Here is an 18,594-nt window from a genome sequence, read left to right on the forward strand (position 1 = left end):
AAAACAAAAAACTCATCTGGCAAGTTATTTTTAAAAATAATTTTTATATTTTGATTTTGTATAAAGAATTATAAATTCAGCTTATATTAAATTCAATTAAATTTAATTTGAATCATATTTAAAATAAAGAAAATTCAATTAAAATAAATATTTTTTTAGTAAAATATAAATATTAATTTTTTTTTAAATATAGTCATTTATAAAAGAAAAACTAGCAAATTCAGTTCAATTAGTTTTTGTCAGTGTCTAGTTGATATCAAGGGTTATTTGGTTAAATGGGTCTAAATAACCTTCATATTTACAAAAATAACCCATCCTAAAAAAGTACAAAAAAAAAAATAAATCTAATTGAAACAAAAATACCTCTCCTCTTATCTTTCTTTAACACTTACAACTTCTCCTCATCTACTTCATTTATAAGCTCCTTGTAAATGACCCAAATACGAGTGGTATAATTTTTTTCCATTTTTGAAGGAAGAGGAGAAATTGTAAGTGTTGGAGGGAAACAAAAGGAGGGATATTTTTGTCGGGTCTTTTTTTTTTTTTGTACTTTTTAAAGGATGGGTTATTTTTGTTAATATGGAGGTTATTTTGACTCCTTTAACCAAATAACCCTTATATTAATTGGATCAATTTTTAAGTTTAAAATTATTTTTATAAATTAATTTATTTAATTAATGATAATATTTTAAAAAGTTTAAAGAAAATTTAAATAGAATAAATTAATATAATTGGAGTGTAAGTTAAAATCTAAACTAAATTTATTTAAAATTTAAAAAAAAATTAAATTTATCATCCAATTAATTAGAAAAACTAATAATTCTACATGCCACGTGGCAAAATATATATATATATATTAGATGTAAAAACTTAGTAGTACTAGACGAGGTTTTCTTCTTTGCTTGAGGAACAAGGCGAGCGGAGTCTCATTATCTTCCAAGCAGCAGTGCAAGAGCGAGAGAGAAACGATGGCGAGCGAAGCAGAAGACGCCGTACGACGTCGTACAACCACCACCGACTACCGTAAGAAGCTGCTCCAGCACAAGGAGCTCGAGTCCAGAGTTCGATCAGGTCAGATTTATGCTAATTCCAAGACCCTAATCTCTTTCTTTCTTTGACATTGATCAGTTCTTTCTAGATCTGATTCGATTTTCCTAGGGTTTCAAGTATTCTCTTGATGATTTCGTTTCTCGGTGATACCTTATTTGGTTTCTGAGAAAAGAGAAGGAAAAAGGAAAGGCAATGACAAAGTTGAGTTCTTTCTTGTTTTATTTGGCCTTTGGTTTGCTTTTGAATTAGGGCAAATGGTTGTTTGAGGTTTATTGATTGAAAAGTCTAGTCATTCTTGTCTTTTCCTGCTGTTTCTCAGAAACCAAACAGAAAGACTGTTTTTTGGTAGCATTAGAACCGATTGACCTGCAATTCTGAGACTTGGAGCAATATAAAGTGAAATATTGTAGATGAGTTTTTGAAACGCGACATTTTTTGGGGAACAATTGGTGATGAGTAGTTGTACTCCAAACATTTTGAAAATAAGCCAATTAAAGCATTAAAGGAGAGGAACAATGATAGGGGATGCTTATATCTGACACCATGAAATCCCATGTGTTCCGAGAATCCAAAAAGATTTTGAACTTTGGTTTAGATTTGGCTGCATGGTAGATATTTGGAGGCACTACAGTTAGGGATTTCATGTACCTTAGCTTTCTTTATAGGGACCACAAGGAGGTCTCTAGCTTGGCTTTAGCATTGGGGAATAAAGTTTGAAGCTGAACCTCCAAAATGGACTAAGATATCAAGAAAACTGGATTAATACTGTATTTTGGGTGGTCCATTGCAATCTGAATCATGTAAGATGGTGATAAGTTGAAAAAGGCAAATTCGTAGGTTCGATTCCTGCTGGATGCTCACCATATCTTGATGCTACATTCTCAAGTTCTCGAATAAAATTTAATTCATTAATGTATGGCTGAAGTGCCCAATGCTTGGTTGGCTTCTCTACAATCATGAGTGATTTCTGTTTTCTTTGAACTCAAGTTTCACAGTAAGGAATCTATGTATTGCCAGTCATCAAATTGAGCTTTGGTTTTATTTATTTATTTATTTATTTTGATAGCCACATAAAATGAAAATCTAAATGAAAACCACTAAAATAAATGGTGCACCAGAATACATAAGATGTATATAACAGGCACCAAGAAGCAAAGTTAAAGAAGAGGGAACACTATGCTCACCCTCAATGGGAATCCAACTAATCTACAAAATCAATTAATGGCATAAAGTATTTATCCATGTACAACGTACTACAAGAAAAGATTGCTAAGGAAAGTACTTTTGAGGCTTTGTCCAAACTTCACTTTTTCATACAATTTTTTATTCTTTCCTAACATATTGTCTAAAAATGCACAAGGGAACGACTCTATACACCTTCTTTCTTTCATCTTTCTCCCACAAATGAGTCATGTCAACCTGACATTGGAAGAAAGGACCTAGGACATGTCAAACAAAGAGAACAATAACTGCCATAAAACCCTTGTCTTGATATAATGAAAAAGGATGTGATTCAACCTTACAAAGAAAGCATTTCTTAACCAATGGCCATCCTCTTCAGAGAGAAGAGGATCTAAAATCAGTACCTTACCCTAGCTGACCTCCCAAGCAACAAAGCTTGCCTTAAATGGAACCTAGGAATTTCAATTTATCTTCACTAGAAAAGGAATTGAACAACTTGGCTCCAAGACTAATTAAAGATCTTTGATGAATCTCTTCCCCATTCACTAACTTCCCTTGTAGTCTATAGAGAACGTATTCTATAGTGTCCAATTCCTAAATGCTCAAAGAAATGAGGGATCTAGATCCAATGACCTCTTTCACAACTTTGGTTCCATATGTTTTCCACCCGCACCTCTTTCTAGGTGGTTAAGGCATACAATGTGGGGAAGGAGGCACACAAAAGCTCCTTACCATACCACCTATTCTTCCAAAACTTCACCCTGCTCCCATCACCCACAAAAAAGGAGACTCTACTATTAAAGAGGACCCACTCCTTGATAGCTTTCCATAACCCAATCTCATATGCATTCCACAAGAAAGTCACCCCCCTTCTTCCCCCTATTTACCACCTATAACTTGCTTCAAAAGAACTTCCCTTTCAGATGCATGTTGCTAACTCCACTTGCAAAGAAGTGCTATGTGAAGCAAAGAGAGGCATCTACACCTAGACGCCCTTTACTCCTGGCTTTGATTTTATGCATATCGTCAATTTCACACATGCAAATTAAATAATTGAACCAGATTGTCAGTTGTTTTTCGACTATGTGATCATGAGAGTCTGAAATTACATTTTCTCAGCGTTGCTTAGCATAATTCTTTGCTTTATAAGTCATTTCTCTTGGATGAAAAAGATATTAATAGAACAACTTTTGCACCTGCATCCTTTAAGATGACTTTCTATGTTGTGAAATTTTTATTTCCATTCAGATTGGTTACTCCACCCCTAGATTCTTGGCTCTTCCTTGTACTGATGAACCCATTTCAAAATTTATCTGTTATTGCTTCCAAGTTTTCTTTTCTTGTTTTCCATTTGTTATTTTGGTTCTTGGATTGGTTATTCTGTTTGGTCATAAGCAACATTAAGTTAGCTTTGGCCAGATTGTTGCTTTTGCTGTGGGTTTCCTATTCTATACTTAATTTCCTTTCTGCCTGAATAGTGTTGCCTATGCTCTTCAACCACACAGCTAAAAGAACTGTTTTTTAATAAGCAAGGTAGATTTTTGGGGGGAAAAAATGCATGAAGAACATTTTTAAAGTAATTTGTAACTTATTGACTGATTCATATAGTAAACCAGTTTTTGTGTTGCAATTTTTTTTCTTTCTATATGCCACTGCTGTAACTAATAACTGTTGGAACTTGGTGTTTGCAGTGAGAGAGAATTTGCGGGCTGCCAAAAAGGAATATGCTAAAACTGAAGATGATTTGAAATCGCTTCAGAGTGTTGGGCAAATTATAGGCGAAGTTCTTAGGCCTCTTGACAATGAACGCTGTAATTACATTTCTATATATTCCTTTGCTTGTTAATTGTCATTTGAGCATGGTTGGGGTCATGGAAGCTGATTTTTGGATGCTCTCTGGTCTCTTCTCCATTAAACTTCACCCCCATTTTTTCCCTTTGAAAAATGAGATCTCTTGATGCTCCCAATATAGAGGGAGGGGCAGCATACAGATTGTTATACTCAATCATTCTGGTTGCACAATTGATGCTATTACTGTGCTTGAATGTAGTCCTGGCTAAAATTCTGTTCAAATGTATCTGCCTGTTTTGGAATTTTATGGACCTTCCTTTTTGCTAAAAGACAAAATGCATATCATTTGATTTCAAAGTATGGATGCATCTTATTCTTCCCTAAATGTCTAGGTTTAGGGCATTGGTTGACAATTGTGGAACTAATTGATGTTTTGAATTCTTTTCAGTGATAGTGAAAGCAAGCAGTGGACCAAGGTATGTGGTTGGCTGTCGCAGTAAAGTGGACAAGGAAAAACTGACTGCAGGCACCCGTGTAGTTCTTGATATGACTACTCTCACAATTATGCGGGCTCTTCCACGAGAAGTAAGTAATTTCTGTCAAATCCTTTTCGAAAGAGAAGTGGTTGTTAGTACTGATTAAAATATCCTCATATAAAAGAGGGGTTGCTCATTGCTCCCTTCGATTTGATTAACTAAGGTAATTCTTTGTGAAGATATGGGATTGTGTTGTATATCATGATCAAAATTTGATTTACAGGTTGATCCAGTTGTATATAACATGCTTCATGAAGACCCAGGTAATGTTAGCTACGCAGCGGTGGGAGGTCTGTCAGATCAGATTCGAGAACTCCGGGAATCCATTGAATTGCCTCTAATGAATCCTGAGCTCTTTATTAGGGTGGGGATTAAGCCTCCCAAGGTACTTTCACCCATAGACTTGGTGAATCTTCAATCGTGTTCATGAATTTCCCCATGATTGCCTTCCAGGTCATCTTTCTTCAGTTGGCTACTTAGAAAATCTAAAATTTTTGAGAAGCAAAATTTCTCAATTGTTTCAGGGTGTTCTTCTCTATGGACCTCCTGGAACAGGCAAGACACTGTTAGCCAGAGCAATTGCGAGCAACATAGATGCTAACTTTTTGAAGGTTAGAATTTATTATGTGTGACTTTTACTTTAACTTTATCTTCTATCTATTTCAATTTATTGTATAATAACTTTGATGTTTCATACTCCTTCCTGTGGGTTTAGGTTGTCTCAAGTGCCATTATTGATAAATATATTGGTGAAAGTGCGAGATTGATAAGGGAGATGTTTGGATATGCACGAGATCACCAAGTAAGTGTTTGAATTGCATGGGATTTTTTCGATTTGTGAAATCTTTGCCAATAATATTCTAATTACTGTTTTTTGCTTGTCAAGCCCTGTATCATTTTTATGGATGAGATTGATGCCATTGGTGGGCGTCGTTTCAGCGAGGGAACAAGTGCTGATCGTGAAATTCAGAGAACACTCATGGAGTTGCTCAACCAGCTGGATGGATTTGATCAGCTTGGGAAGGTCAAAATTTTTATTTGTATTATCAGTAACTCTGTTTGCTCTTTTGATTTGATTGTGTATAACCATCAGTTGAACTTGCTTCTAGTTGCATGCATATATGAATGCATCAACATCCCTCTACATGTTTTTGTATTTGGCTTTGTGATTGTCCAAAAGGTGACTAAATGTGAAGTGTGGGTTTCCTAGGTCAAAATGATTATGGCAACAAATAGACCTGATGTTCTGGACCCTGCACTTCTTCGTCCTGGGCGACTGGATAGGAAGATAGAAATTCCATTGCCAAATGAACAATCCAGAATGGAAATCCTTAAAATCCATGCTGCTGGAATTGCTAAACATGGTGAAATCGACTATGAAGCTGTTGTAAAGCTGGCTGAGGTGAGCCACTGATGTTTGTATATATCCAAAGCTTTCCTCCACATACTTTACCTGAGAATTTAACGTGTTGCATATGCTTTAGGGGTTTAATGGAGCCGATCTTCGTAATGTTTGCACTGAAGCTGGGATGTCAGCAATTCGTGCAGAACGTGACTATGTCATCCATGAAGATTTCATGAAGGTAATCTTTCTTGCTTCTTCAAACTCCATGTTCGACTTATTTGAAAAAAATTGCATGCTACACTAATTTAGGTTATGGGGTATGGAATGATGAGTACCATGGATCAGGGGATTGCATTTGATTCCAGAGCATGGTTCCCCTTCATCTGTGCCCTCAGATTTTAGTTGTTGAAACCAACAGCTGAAATTGGAGTGCATGGATGAAAGGAGTCTGCACGTAAAAATGAAATGAAATTTGATGTGTTCTTATGCCTTGGTCCTCTTTCTGCCAATATATGGGCACAAAACAAAATATTAACATATCGAGTCCCAGCACGTAGCTTTGCCATGCATCATGAAAAATTTTCTTAATGCATAAACTACTCAAGAAAGAGCGGGAGGGGAAAAAATTATTTGTTCGATTTTCAAAAATTAGCCTTCTAAATGTGTTTTATGAAAATGGCTTAACAGGGTTTCTTGATGCATAGCACTGCTATTGAAAAAATGATAAAATGATGTTTGGGAAATGCCCTGCCAAAAAAATATATATGTTGCTAAAAAATTATTTATGTGATCTGAAAAACTAGTTTCTTTAATACATTTTATGAAAATGTGGCCACATCGTTATGTCACTTTTCAATAGAAGGCAGTATCAGGACATATCTTGTCAAGCGCCCACACTCTGCCCGGAAGTCCAAGACTGTAGTTTAAACCGGTGGTTCTTTCTGTTTTTTCTGTGTACTGTTTCAGGCTGTCCGGAAACTGAATGAGGCAAAGAAACTTGAATCAAGTGCTCACTACAATGCTGATTTTGGAAAAGACTAAAAAACCCAGCTTGTCAATCTCTCTGTTTTGTTTGGGAATATGTTTGGGGGCTGCCCGGAGACTGAATGCAGCATGGAGAACTGGGATCAAGTGTGTGCTGTAATGTTGATTTGGAAAGGTTTTTTGAGCCAAGTATATTCAATTTCTTAACCATGGATAATGAAAGTCCAATTTACTGGGGAATGCTGACCAAATGTGACTCCTTTCTTAAAAGGTGAATTATTGAATTGGATTTATTACTTATATTTCATGCCACTTGAAAGTTATCTCGGACGCAAACATCAAACTACAATGAGGTATTTTATCAATCCAAAGTTTTCTTAAGTTTTTATTGTAGAAGGAAGTAAGGGATGTTATTGTGGCCGGCAAGACCTGAACCGTATGGGATTGATGTGGAATCACCCCATAACATAGCCCATGTGATCCCGCTTTTTCTCTTACTAGGGTCTCTTATGGTTTAAATATTTGAGGGTGGCTATGCTTTATAAGCATACCTGATTTTTAGATGATTTAGCAGTTCCCAATGAACAATTGATCAGGCTTTTCAGGTTCAAGTTGGAACTTGATAAAGCTACTCTCGGTTGTCATTCAATTTCAGACGATGAAAAGCTTGATCTCAATTCACTGGCTGTATTGGCCAAAATCTTCTTTTAACATATCTTCAACGTTTCATCCAAATTTTTAACCACTTGGAGGGACTCTGTAAGAGCAGTAGGATCAAAATAATGAACAAAAAAGGGCAAATACACATCTGACTTGCACTGAATTGGATTGTGAATGAAAATGACGGTGTAGATATGTAACACGGTCTTCGATTACCATTACTTGTCAAGGCGTTCAAAACGTTGACTAAATACAAATATGCAAACCCTAAAATTCCAAAATAAATTGGCAAATGATCAAGCAAGGGATTTACGTCACCATAAATGATATCAAAACTTTCATAGCCTCTTAGCTTGGTGTTGGTTAACCACTCGTGCAAGGGAAAATCTGGAGATGTAGAAGCATTTTAAGGGTACTGTTGTTGAACAAGGTAACCAAATCAAGTTTCAATCATGGGTTCTGGGCCAGATGGCTCAGTGCGAGATCTGTTCGACTGGCGCACAGAATTGAAAAGAATGTCCTTGATAACCTGAGAGAGAAGAAATGTGTAAAGAAGACAAAACAGAAGTTAACAATGCCTATAAACTTCAATACTAGATTATCTGAAGACTGACTCACCTGCGACATTAGCCCATGCACTTGCTCAACAGTAATCTTTGCACTATCTCGAGTTATCTTAGCAAGTTGAGATTCCTCCTGCAATTCACAAAAAGGAGTTCCAGATAAAGATGGGAAATAGAGATGGCGGGGTAAAGATCAAGCATGAAGGGTCATAAGTGAAAAGGAATAAATTAGAAGAAAGAAGGTGTCTACAGTATGTTACCTGTGAGGTGCTAAAAAAGTAATTGAATTTTAAATAATACAAGCATTTTTACATTAATTCCTGTTTATTGGGGACAGTGGAAAACCAATTAGATATCACCCGATCTGATATAGTGGTGCAGCACAACTAAAGGTCTCAAAAATCAAACTTGGATTTGCAAATGAGATTCAACAAATATGATTGTTTTGTTTCTATGAAAATAGATCCGCATCATAAAAGCATAACGTAGAGTCATCAACCGAGAAGCATGTGATTATCAGGCTGGGCAAGAAACAAGGGAAGTTCTTAAAGAAAAGAACTTAACAAATCTGTTTTGATTCCCCAAGAGGAGGAGATGAAGGAGAAGAGATTGCAATAAGAAACTTTCTTTTCTTGCTGTTGTTCATCCAAGAAAACCAAGCATTGAGTGCAGACAAAGAAAAGTGTCAAAAATTTACTTGTAGAGGTTATTTTGTTATATACAAACAGCTAGAAAATTTCTGCCAGCAAATGACTGCTATAGAACAAAAGATTCAATGGGGGGAAATGTAGATGAGTACATGGACCAATGAGCAGCAAATCTGAAGTTTCCCAGCAAAAGCAGCATCTAGATTTGGGTGTGGACTAAAGTCTATTAAAACATAGAATAAGTTCTGCTTCAAGCCCGGAGCTATGAAAGTAAAAGAGCTCATGGGCAGTTCCTATTTATAGCCCTGCATCCACTTAACATGAGCATTTTTGGAAAATGAACCCAGACAGTTAGAGCAACAGAGAATGTTTGAGAACAAGATAATTTCACTCTGCCATTCTAACCAGCTGCTTTCATTTTTCATGATTCTTGGAAACATGGGCAACAAAACTGCAATGAATGACCGGTAGTAGTATAATGAAGGGGTAACTGAAAGCTGACACTAAACAACCTTAAAAGTGCAGTTTGTTTATTCATAACCATATCAATGATCATTATGTACATCCTAAGTTTGGATCTACAGGGTCATCAGGAGTTGTAATACTCGTATAGGCCTTTTGTACTTTTTATATAGCCTTCCTTGGTTAGTGGAGGTTTACCTAGCTCTTTTGATTAGGTCTGTACATCATGGGGAGAATTCCTCATCCTTCTCATGTTTCTTTTCTTATTTAATATATATGTTTGTTTTTTATTCAAATATATATATATATATTATATCAATGATCATTATGTGTTGTAGACTTTGTATCACGTAGGAAACCATATGTATCAGAAAATTGTAATTATCCTCCCAACGATGCTCATGTGGCAGCCACAATATTAAAAAAACCAAAATTTAAAAAAAGCCTCAAATAGTTACCATTAGGCCCCTTAAGAAAAAGTGTGCTTGAGCATTCTTGTGTGGAGCGTGTATTTACTACTTAGGAAAGTAAGGAAGATGCCAACACATAAAGATACATTGACGTTTAGTTTGCATCCCTTTTTATTTTTTTGATAGACAAAGAAGAAATTTGGATTAAAACACGCCAAAAGACAGGGGGCGCTCCCTACGTACACAGGTTGTATACAAAGAAGGCCCAAATCATGGCAACAAAAGAAAGAGAAAGCCTAAGAAGGAATAGTTAAACAACAACCCAATCACCCAACAAATTCTGAAAAGAGAGATAATCCAAGTCCAAGTCCAGAAATTGTTGAGACCACTCAAGAAGAGACCGAAGAAAGAGTTTCCTCAAGCTTGTACCTGACATCTCTTCCTCTTGGAAGATTCTTCGATTTCGCTCTCCCCAAATACACCAAAATAGACAAATAGGCTTCATTTTCCATACTACACTCCTTTTCTTCCCCAGGCCTTTAATTTTCCATTCAAGAAGCAGATTTCTCACTGATTCCGGGAGCACCCACACCACCCCCATAGTTTTAAAAGGCTCAAGGCGCAAAGTAGTCCTGGAGCCTGAGGCGTAAGGCGCACCTAAGGCGCGGGCTTTAGTGAAGTGAGGCGCACCCTAATTTACTTATATATTTTCTCCTATTTTCCCCTATATATATATTTTTTTTTTCTTCTTCTTCACTTCTCCAGCATGGCTGAGGCTAGGGCACGATTGGGAGTGGTCTCGAGTTGAGAAAGACCAGAAAAGGGGGCTGGAATGGAGGAACAGGCCAAAACGGCGTCGTTTTGGCCTTTTTTTTTAAAAAAAAAGGAACAGGGTCCAAAACGACGTCGTTTTGGACCCTTCCTTTTAAATTAAAAAGGGCCAAAACGACGCCGTTTGGTCCCACAAATTAAAAAAAAAAAAATTAGGGCTGAGGGTGTAGAGTTCTGCAACCCGACGGGAAGAAGGAGAAGGAGAAGGAGAAAGAGGGGTGCATACCTGGTCGGACTGTCGGAGGCGACTTAGGCGAGCGCCTCACGCCTTGTCGAAGGCGAGCGCCTTGCGCGCCTAAGCGGCGCCTTCCTGAAGGGGCGTCGCCTGCCTTCAGGCGAGGCGCCGAAGGGTGGCGTCGCGTCGCCCCGAGCCTTTCACAACTATGACCACCCCAAAAGAAGAAAACAACAAAGTCCAAAGATCCCTTGTCTTACCACAATGAATTAGGATGTGGTTCGTCGTTTCCTCATTTTCTTTGCAAAGATTGCATCTATTAACCATAGACCAACCCCTCCTCATTAGCATATCTACAGTAGAAATTTTACCCCGAACTACTTCCCAAGCAAAAAAAAACGAGTTCTTAAAGGGGCATATGAACCCCAAACCTCCTTTGCTAGAAATAAAGGGTTGTTTTTTTTTTTTTTTTTGATCAATAAGTATAAGATTGTATTGCAAAGAGGCGCTAAAGAAGCGACCCACCAAATTACAGTATAAAGGGACTTACCCCCTTACAAAAGGGCCCAAACATCAAAGGACAAGGCAAAACAAAAAAACCTCTCCCTTAACGCATACACACCCAATCTATAAAATCTATTAAGGTCAAAGGACCATCTTTTATCCACAATTTGGATTCCGACCACAAAAAATACACAAAAGATGCTTTCAGCTTTGAATGGACAGCTCACAATCCTCAAAAGCAATTCGATTTCTAGCCTTCCAAATAACCCAAAACAAGCATAACGGTCCCAATTGCCACGCCACCTTCCTTTTCTTTCCCACAAAAGACCCCCTCCACTTTAAGAGGGTTTCCCACAAAACAAGCATAAGATTTTACCTTGAATATTCCTTTCCTCTCAATTTTCCAAACCAAAAAGTCCTCCCCTTCTTGCACCTTTACTGCAGAAATGTAACCCAAAAAGCGATTCACCTCCTCCAACTCCCAATCTTGAAAGGATGAAGAAGTGCACCTCCCAACCCCCACCACCACCTTCTTGTCTCCCCCAAAGATCAGCCACTACTGCAGAATTATGTGTTGCAATTCTAAACGGCAAAGGGAAGAGATCCTTTAGCTTAGAGTCGCCTACCCAAATGTCCCACCAAAAACTGGTTCGTCTCCCATTTCCAATACAAATCCTAGTTCTAAGAAAGAACTCCTCTCAACACTTTCTAATGTCTTTCCAAAGGCCCGTCCCATAAGACTCCCTCACCTCTCTAGTGGTCCAACCACCTTGCACCTCCCCAAATTTACCAACAATGACTCTTCTCCAAAAACTCTCCCTTTCTATAGGAAATCTCCAGAGCCATTTTCCGAGCAAAGCATGATTGAATTCCTTCAAGTACCTTAACCCCAACCCTCCATGCCTCTTATCTTTGCAAATAACCACCCATCTTACCAAGTGGATCTTCCTTCTCTCCTCCTTATCTCCCCACAAGAACTCCCTTTGTATTTTTTCCAATCTAAGTCTCACTTTCCTTGGGATAACAAAAAGCGACATAAAGTAGATAGAGAGATTTGAGAGTGTGCTCTTGATGAGGGTAAGGTGACCTCCCTTAGAAAGATATTGTTTTTTATAGGTAATCTATCTTTTTCTTCTTCTTCTTCTTCTTTTTCTTGTTCCTACTAGGACTCAAGCCTAGAACCACCTACATCCCCATCCTAACCCTTACTTCTTGAGTCAAGCCTTAAAGACATATTTTATTGCATCCATGAGTCTAAGCTAATGAGGGAACTTATAAAAAGAAACTGATATGGATGGCAATCATGAGATATGCAATGGTCGCAGATTGACTGAGATACTATTTAGCATTGGAAGGGGGAGTCGCTAGAATCTCATACTCAAAACAGTCCTATGAAACAAGCAATTAGGGAATTGGATAATGTATTGTCTAATCACAACTTTTGGCAAACTATAAATTGCATGTATACTTTATCCGGTTAGAGCTTGAACACCTACATAGGTGAATTGATACCTGCCATTAGCATCTACAATTTCATTTAAAAACACATCTACAATCCTCGCATAGTGCTCTTAAGGGATTTGCAAAAAATTGAAGTGGCTTGCTTATGGAAACCCTAGAGAACAAACCACACTCAGTGAAGTGGTTGATTGTCTATAAGGCCAAGTCAAAGGCGGTTTAGGTGTTAGATCTCTCTCTTTGCAAAACAAAGCTCTTCTTTGCAAATGGAGTTGGTGTTATTCTTGTGAAAGGGATATGCTCTGGAAGAAGGTCATAAATGGGAAATATGGGGAGGAAGAAGGAGGTGGTTGTGTTCTTGTGAGGAAAGAGATGCTTATGGGGTAGGCTTATGAAAAGCTATTTAAAATGAATGAGATGTCTTCAACGCAAGAGTTTTTTTTTCTAAGGATAATGAGAGTAGAGTGAAATTTGGAAAGGATAGATGGTGTGGTGAGGAGCTTTTATGTGTGATCCTCCCATCCTTGTTTGCCTTAGTTGAGTCTAAAGAGGTGTGGGTAGTTGATTTATGGGAGTAGAGGGAAGGAGGAGATAAAACTTTCGGTTTTCAAGGAATTTAAATGATTGGAAGTTAGATATCATAGGAGTTTCTTATATAAACTCAAAGTATAGTCAGTAAATAGGGAAAAGGCAAATGGATTAGTTTGGAAGGGTGATATCAAAGAGAGTGTTTCTGTAAAAGCCTTTTACTTTCTTATGGAGTCAGATTGTGTCATCCCTTTTCCGTTAGGGACATTTTGGACCTCTTCATTTCCGTTTAAGGTGAACTTTTTTGCTTGAGAGGCCTATTGGGGGTAAGGTGTTGACTCTAGACCAACTTCAAAGAAGAGGTTGGTCGTTAGTCAATAGGTGTGCTCTATTCAAAGAAGAGACAAAATCCATTTATCACATTCTACATTGTGATACACTGATATCTAAAAAAAAAATATTCTTCTACACTGTGACAAGGTAGGATTTTACGGAAGCTATTGTTCTCTTTATTTGGTATTCCATGGGCTATTTTGCCTTGGTTAGGGAGACTTATCTCAGGTGACATGACCCTTTTGTAGGTACAAGGCAAAATAAGGTTTGGAGAGCCACTCTCTTATGTATTTTCTGGATTAACTAAATATCGTTTGAAAATGAGGAGATGTTTTGATAAAAAAAAAAAAAGAGGAGATGTTAGATCAAAGACTCAAAAGCACTTTCTTTAACAATCTCTCTTTCTGGCTTCACATGTACATAGATGAAGGCTCTATACCTCTAATTGATTTCGTAGATTGTTTGTGTTCTTATTGAAGAAGGGAGTAGTTTTTTGTTTTTCTCTTTTTTATTTTGTCTCTTGACGCTGATTGTATATGTCCTATGTACTCTCGTGTGCTAGTTCTTTTGACACTTTTAATATATTTTCTTATTTATCAAAAAAAAAAAGGGAGCGGCAAAAAATATGGCAAAGATGATACAATATTTTTATGACCTTACTAGAATTCAGCAGGAATCAGTGTTCTAAATGGCTTCATGCTATCTCTAATCCAATATGTGTTTTTGTTATTTTGCTTAGCTTTGAGTGCCAAGTTGTATTGTACAATCTCATTTGGTTTGTTCTTTTTATTAAGAAATGGTTTAGATATTATACTGTGCTCATAAATTATAAAAATGAAAATATTAGTTATGATTTAGATGCTGTGAGTGATATTGTAAATTAGTAGTAGCTTAAGTTCTTCCCACTTATTTTTTTCTTTTTTCCTTCAACGAAATATTAATTGCAAGAAGAAAACACAGAAAAATGAAATAATTGAGGTCAATATATCTTCAAAGTTCGCCAAGGTTAATAAAGCTGTGTCAAAATGATTTCAGGGTTGGTAGATCATAAAAAAAGGATAAATATACACTGACCTCTTTCTTTCTTTGGGAAGGTGCTATTAGGGGTCCAAAGCGCGAATGAGCCAATTGATTCTCTGCCTGCTCCAGCTTTTCCGCTAGATCTGCAAGATGCAAGGAACATTCATTAATCCCAAGGAAAAGTTAGCAGACAATGAAAAAAGTCAATGAATGAAAGAATGGTTAGTCCAATTATCTAACATGCAAACAAGATCATGCACTAAGGTATACTAAGTTTCAAATAGCCACAAGTGATTTTAATGAAAAGTGAAAAGCAACTAGCAAAAAAGAATGAAAAAATTTACCTAGATCTGAAATTTGTCCAGCAACATAGTCTCCATTCCCCAATAAAGGAGAAGATGACAGAGTGTTGACCCAATATTTATTCCACAAAAGATCCAAGAGGTGACAATCAAGAGAAGACTTGAAATATGTTATGTCCAATGCATAATACTGCAGAATAAAAAAAGAAAAAAAGAACAGTGTTAGCCAACATTAAACCAAGAATTCTTGAAAGGAGGATCTGGAGGCAACAAAATGACCTGTTTACAATGTACACCAAAGTCTTCAATCTTATTCAGAGGAATGGTCTGATATTCGGAGACAGGGTCATCTGGAGGCTTGTATCCTTCTGGGTATGTCCTGAATGCTCCAATCTCAACTTTTCCAGCAGAAACAGTCCTTGTTGGATCAATAACAACTGCGAGAAAGGGTTCCTGAAACTGTTGGTTGAGCATTTGTGTTGAAACATCAATACCCGAAAGCCAGCATCCATAACCAGGATGAGAGTGGTACCACCCAACTACATTTTCCAGCCGTCCTGCCTACATCATCACATTTCATTTAAGAAAATGAAGCTATAGCAATGATAGAAGCATCCATATAAAAGGACAAACTCTCAAAACATTTCCAGATATCACAAATAAAACCTGAATTAGGCTTCATCGACATAAAACATCCTATGAAAAAGAGAACTGCCATTCAATGAATAGATAAGGAAACAGTTATACAATATTCAGGGTCATTAAAAATAAAGCACCTTTGATGCAAGCAGATTTTCTGTAAATAAATAGATATTCTAGGAATACACATACTACTCAGGCATACAATTTTCAAAACAAATATCCACTGTTATAGTAACCCTAGTGACCAAAAAGGTGGTTTCTGAGTTTCACAATCTTGGAAATCCATCTTATGGAGATGTTCAATTTCCTTAATAAGTTTGAAAAACTCTCTGACCAAATAGAACATCTCGACAGCACAATGGGATGTGGTTTATCCAATGAACAATGTTGGAGGAAAGGAATTCCACAATCAAAGGGCTATGATTTCTATCCATGGACTCCTTCTCCACAAGTTACAGGAAGGAGTTCAACCAAACAAGATGGTCCTCAACTGACTGGTTTATAGAAGTGAGACTATGGTGCCAAAAAATAATGACCAATAATCCAGGCCTTGGATTACCCAATAGTACAGGACTGACATCCAACTTGGACTAGGGACTAGGAAGCATGATGAGCATCCAAGAAAGTATAGTTAAGAGAAGAGGACCAGGAGAAGACTGAAATTACAGGTGTGATACAAGATAACAAACCATTAACATATTGAGAAAAACATAGGCACATGAATTAGGATTTTGCAGATATAGCATTCCCGCACAGTCAGCAAACTCACTATTTACTATAGCATAAATGATATGGTTCTTAAATTTTGGAACATTTAATGTAAGTAAACTACCTGACAATAAGAACGATATACATAAGGGAATTAAATCTTGGTACAAAGAGATGAGAATCATACTTGCTTTAGAGGTTTTTATAGGTGCAATGTAGCTCAAGATAAGTGCTACCAAGTACCATAGGCAGGGACAACAGAAAATAACAAAACTCATATACAAAGTGTCTGAAATATAAAAATCAATAGGGAAAAAGCCTCAAATATAATATAAAATGGTACTTGATTTAGGGTTTTTTAATATCCAACTAAATTCAACATAAGAACACAAAAAGAAAAGTGCTCAAAAGTTGGAGTTTTATAGCTGCAATGTTCGCCCTAAGAAGACTTATGAAAAAGAAAAAGAACAGAAAAGAAAAGGAGATCAAATTTTGAATCATGAGCAGCCACCTCAATTGAGCAATATACTTTTTTGTTTTTGATAGGCAATCAATTGAGCAACATACATGCACTAGGATCAGGTGAGTAGAGGGAAAAGTATCCATACATGAACATAAACTTCTATCTATGTATCCTTTTCTTTCTTTTTTTTGTAGCTTTTTTTCACCCCAACGAAAATCTCTCACCTAAAGCCAAGAATGATCATTGCAGGGCTTGCTTCTACGTTCCCAAACGATTGAAAATTCAACATCTAAAACTTTGTTTTCATCTTTTTCAGAAGCCAAAGAAAGCCTTAAACACCTAACTTAGGGTTTTGGTAATTTGGAAGTTAAATCTGAACACTGATAGCACGTTATATCAACACGGCGCTCCGATCCCAGACAACTAACACAAAACCTAATCCTTATACGGTCACCAAACACGTTATATAGAATCGTGCTCCTCCCCCTCCCTCTGATGAACCAAACAAAAAAGCAGCAAAAAAAGGCCACTAACCTGCTTGTTGGTCTGGGAATAATCAACCATATACTCATAAGCATCGGCCTGAGCATTAACCCTAGTTTCGGTGCCTTCAACGGGCAAAGCGAAGGCGTCCATGACAATAATGGCGTCGCCGTCGGTCTTGCCCTGCATAAGGCCCATGACCTCGATGTTGCCGCCGGAGCGGGCGTGGACGACCATCTTGAGGAGAGCTAGGGCAGAGATCTTGACGCGCTTGAAGTAGTGGGGGTCATTGGCCCAGGGCTTCTCCTGCTGGAACTTTGCCTGAGCAGCATCGTCGTAGAAGAAGATGGAGTCGGAATCGGCTGAGGGGGCGTCCATGGAGACAATGTTGTTCTCCAGTTCCCATGTTTTCTGGGCCATGCTGGCTGAGGATGTGAAGGAGTAGGGTTCCATTGTGGAAGAGCAAAACGCACAAACTGTCCCAACCTCTTCACTTCTCTCAGTTCTCCCTGCGTGCAACCCTTCCTATGTAGTGGAGAGAGTGGGCTCCCAAACATGGGCCATCCGGGTTATGGGCTATTTTTGTCCGGATTGTCGTTACAGGCTACAACGTCGGCCCAATCTAGAGGATAAATCGGGCTGGCACGTCCAAACTCCAGACGACAATGTTTTTCCTTTCTAAACCGTATAAAACGACGCCGTTTGGTTGTTTTTACGTTTTCAACCCTTTGAGCATCGTTCTCAGTGACACCTACAAAACGACGTCGTTTCTTTCCTACTTCGCATGTATTGGCTTGGGTTGCAAACCGGGGATTCGTAATAAATTGAACCTTTCACTCCAGATGGTATTACCCAAATGGAATTTTGAAAAAAAATTACAGTTAATTTTAAAATATAAAACCTAAAAAAACATTTTTGACCGTAAATCCAATTAAAATTTCAGTTGCATTTTGAAAAAATAATTTTAATATTTAAATTAAAATTGTATTTTAAAAAAATACATATTTGTAGGAGTACAACTTGGATGAATTGGTCTAATCTAACTTGAATTCAACATGATATTTTAACGGGTTTGAGTAAATATTTTCATTACTCGGATTGAATTTGAATTAAATTTTCTTAAGTCAAACTTAATTTAAGTTGGGCTCCAACCAAGATTCAAACAACCCTAACATAACCTGAGTCTGGCTTAATATTTTTATAATATTTATAATGATTATTGTCTTTTATGATAATGTTCACATTTTTTTAGATTTTAAAGAAAAAAAATGAAATTATAATTATATCATATACTTTTTCATTAAGTTTATTTTTACTCTTATATCATACATTTGATTATTATTTTTTAAAGATATATAAGTTTATTTTCATTTTTTATTGTTATCTTAAAATTTTGTGTTATTTATTATTTAAATTTTGACAAAAAGTTTTTAAAAAACCACTATATATAGATTTTAAATCATACAACTCAATCAACCAAGTCTAACCCAATCAATACAAATTTAGAAAAATGAGGT

General features: G+C 37.0%; 2 protein-coding genes across 2 annotated transcripts; one reads left to right on the forward strand and one right to left on the reverse strand.

Annotated features, from left to right (window-relative positions):
- Nucleotides 1-890: 890 nt before the first annotated feature.
- On the forward strand, nucleotides 891-7,224 carry LOC117911121 (26S proteasome regulatory subunit S10B homolog B-like). Its single transcript, XM_034825320.1, has 10 exons — nucleotides 891-1,071; nucleotides 3,924-4,043; nucleotides 4,472-4,608; nucleotides 4,783-4,944; nucleotides 5,084-5,170; nucleotides 5,275-5,361; nucleotides 5,446-5,583; nucleotides 5,770-5,961; nucleotides 6,044-6,142; nucleotides 6,871-7,224. Exons 1-10 carry the CDS (start codon nucleotides 969-971, stop codon nucleotides 6,943-6,945), a joined length of 1,200 nt encoding a protein of 399 aa, XP_034681211.1. The 5' UTR covers nucleotides 891-968; the 3' UTR covers nucleotides 6,946-7,224.
- Nucleotides 7,225-7,701: 477 nt separating this feature from the next.
- Nucleotides 7,702-17,579, reverse strand: LOC117911122 (COP9 signalosome complex subunit 5a-like). The gene is made up of 6 exons (XM_034825322.1): nucleotides 17,129-17,579; nucleotides 15,061-15,342; nucleotides 14,824-14,971; nucleotides 14,534-14,616; nucleotides 8,167-8,244; nucleotides 7,702-8,077 (listed from the first exon to the last, which is right to left on the reverse strand). Exons 1-6 carry the CDS (start codon nucleotides 17,528-17,530, stop codon nucleotides 7,988-7,990), a joined length of 1,083 nt encoding a protein of 360 aa, XP_034681213.1. The 5' UTR covers nucleotides 17,531-17,579; the 3' UTR covers nucleotides 7,702-7,987.
- Between the last annotated feature and the right edge of the window lie 1,015 nt (nucleotides 17,580-18,594).

The sequence above is a fragment of the Vitis riparia genome, chromosome 3, assembly GCF_004353265.1.
Source record: "Vitis riparia cultivar Riparia Gloire de Montpellier isolate 1030 chromosome 3, EGFV_Vit.rip_1.0, whole genome shotgun sequence".
Taxonomy (NCBI): domain Eukaryota; kingdom Viridiplantae; phylum Streptophyta; class Magnoliopsida; order Vitales; family Vitaceae; genus Vitis; species Vitis riparia.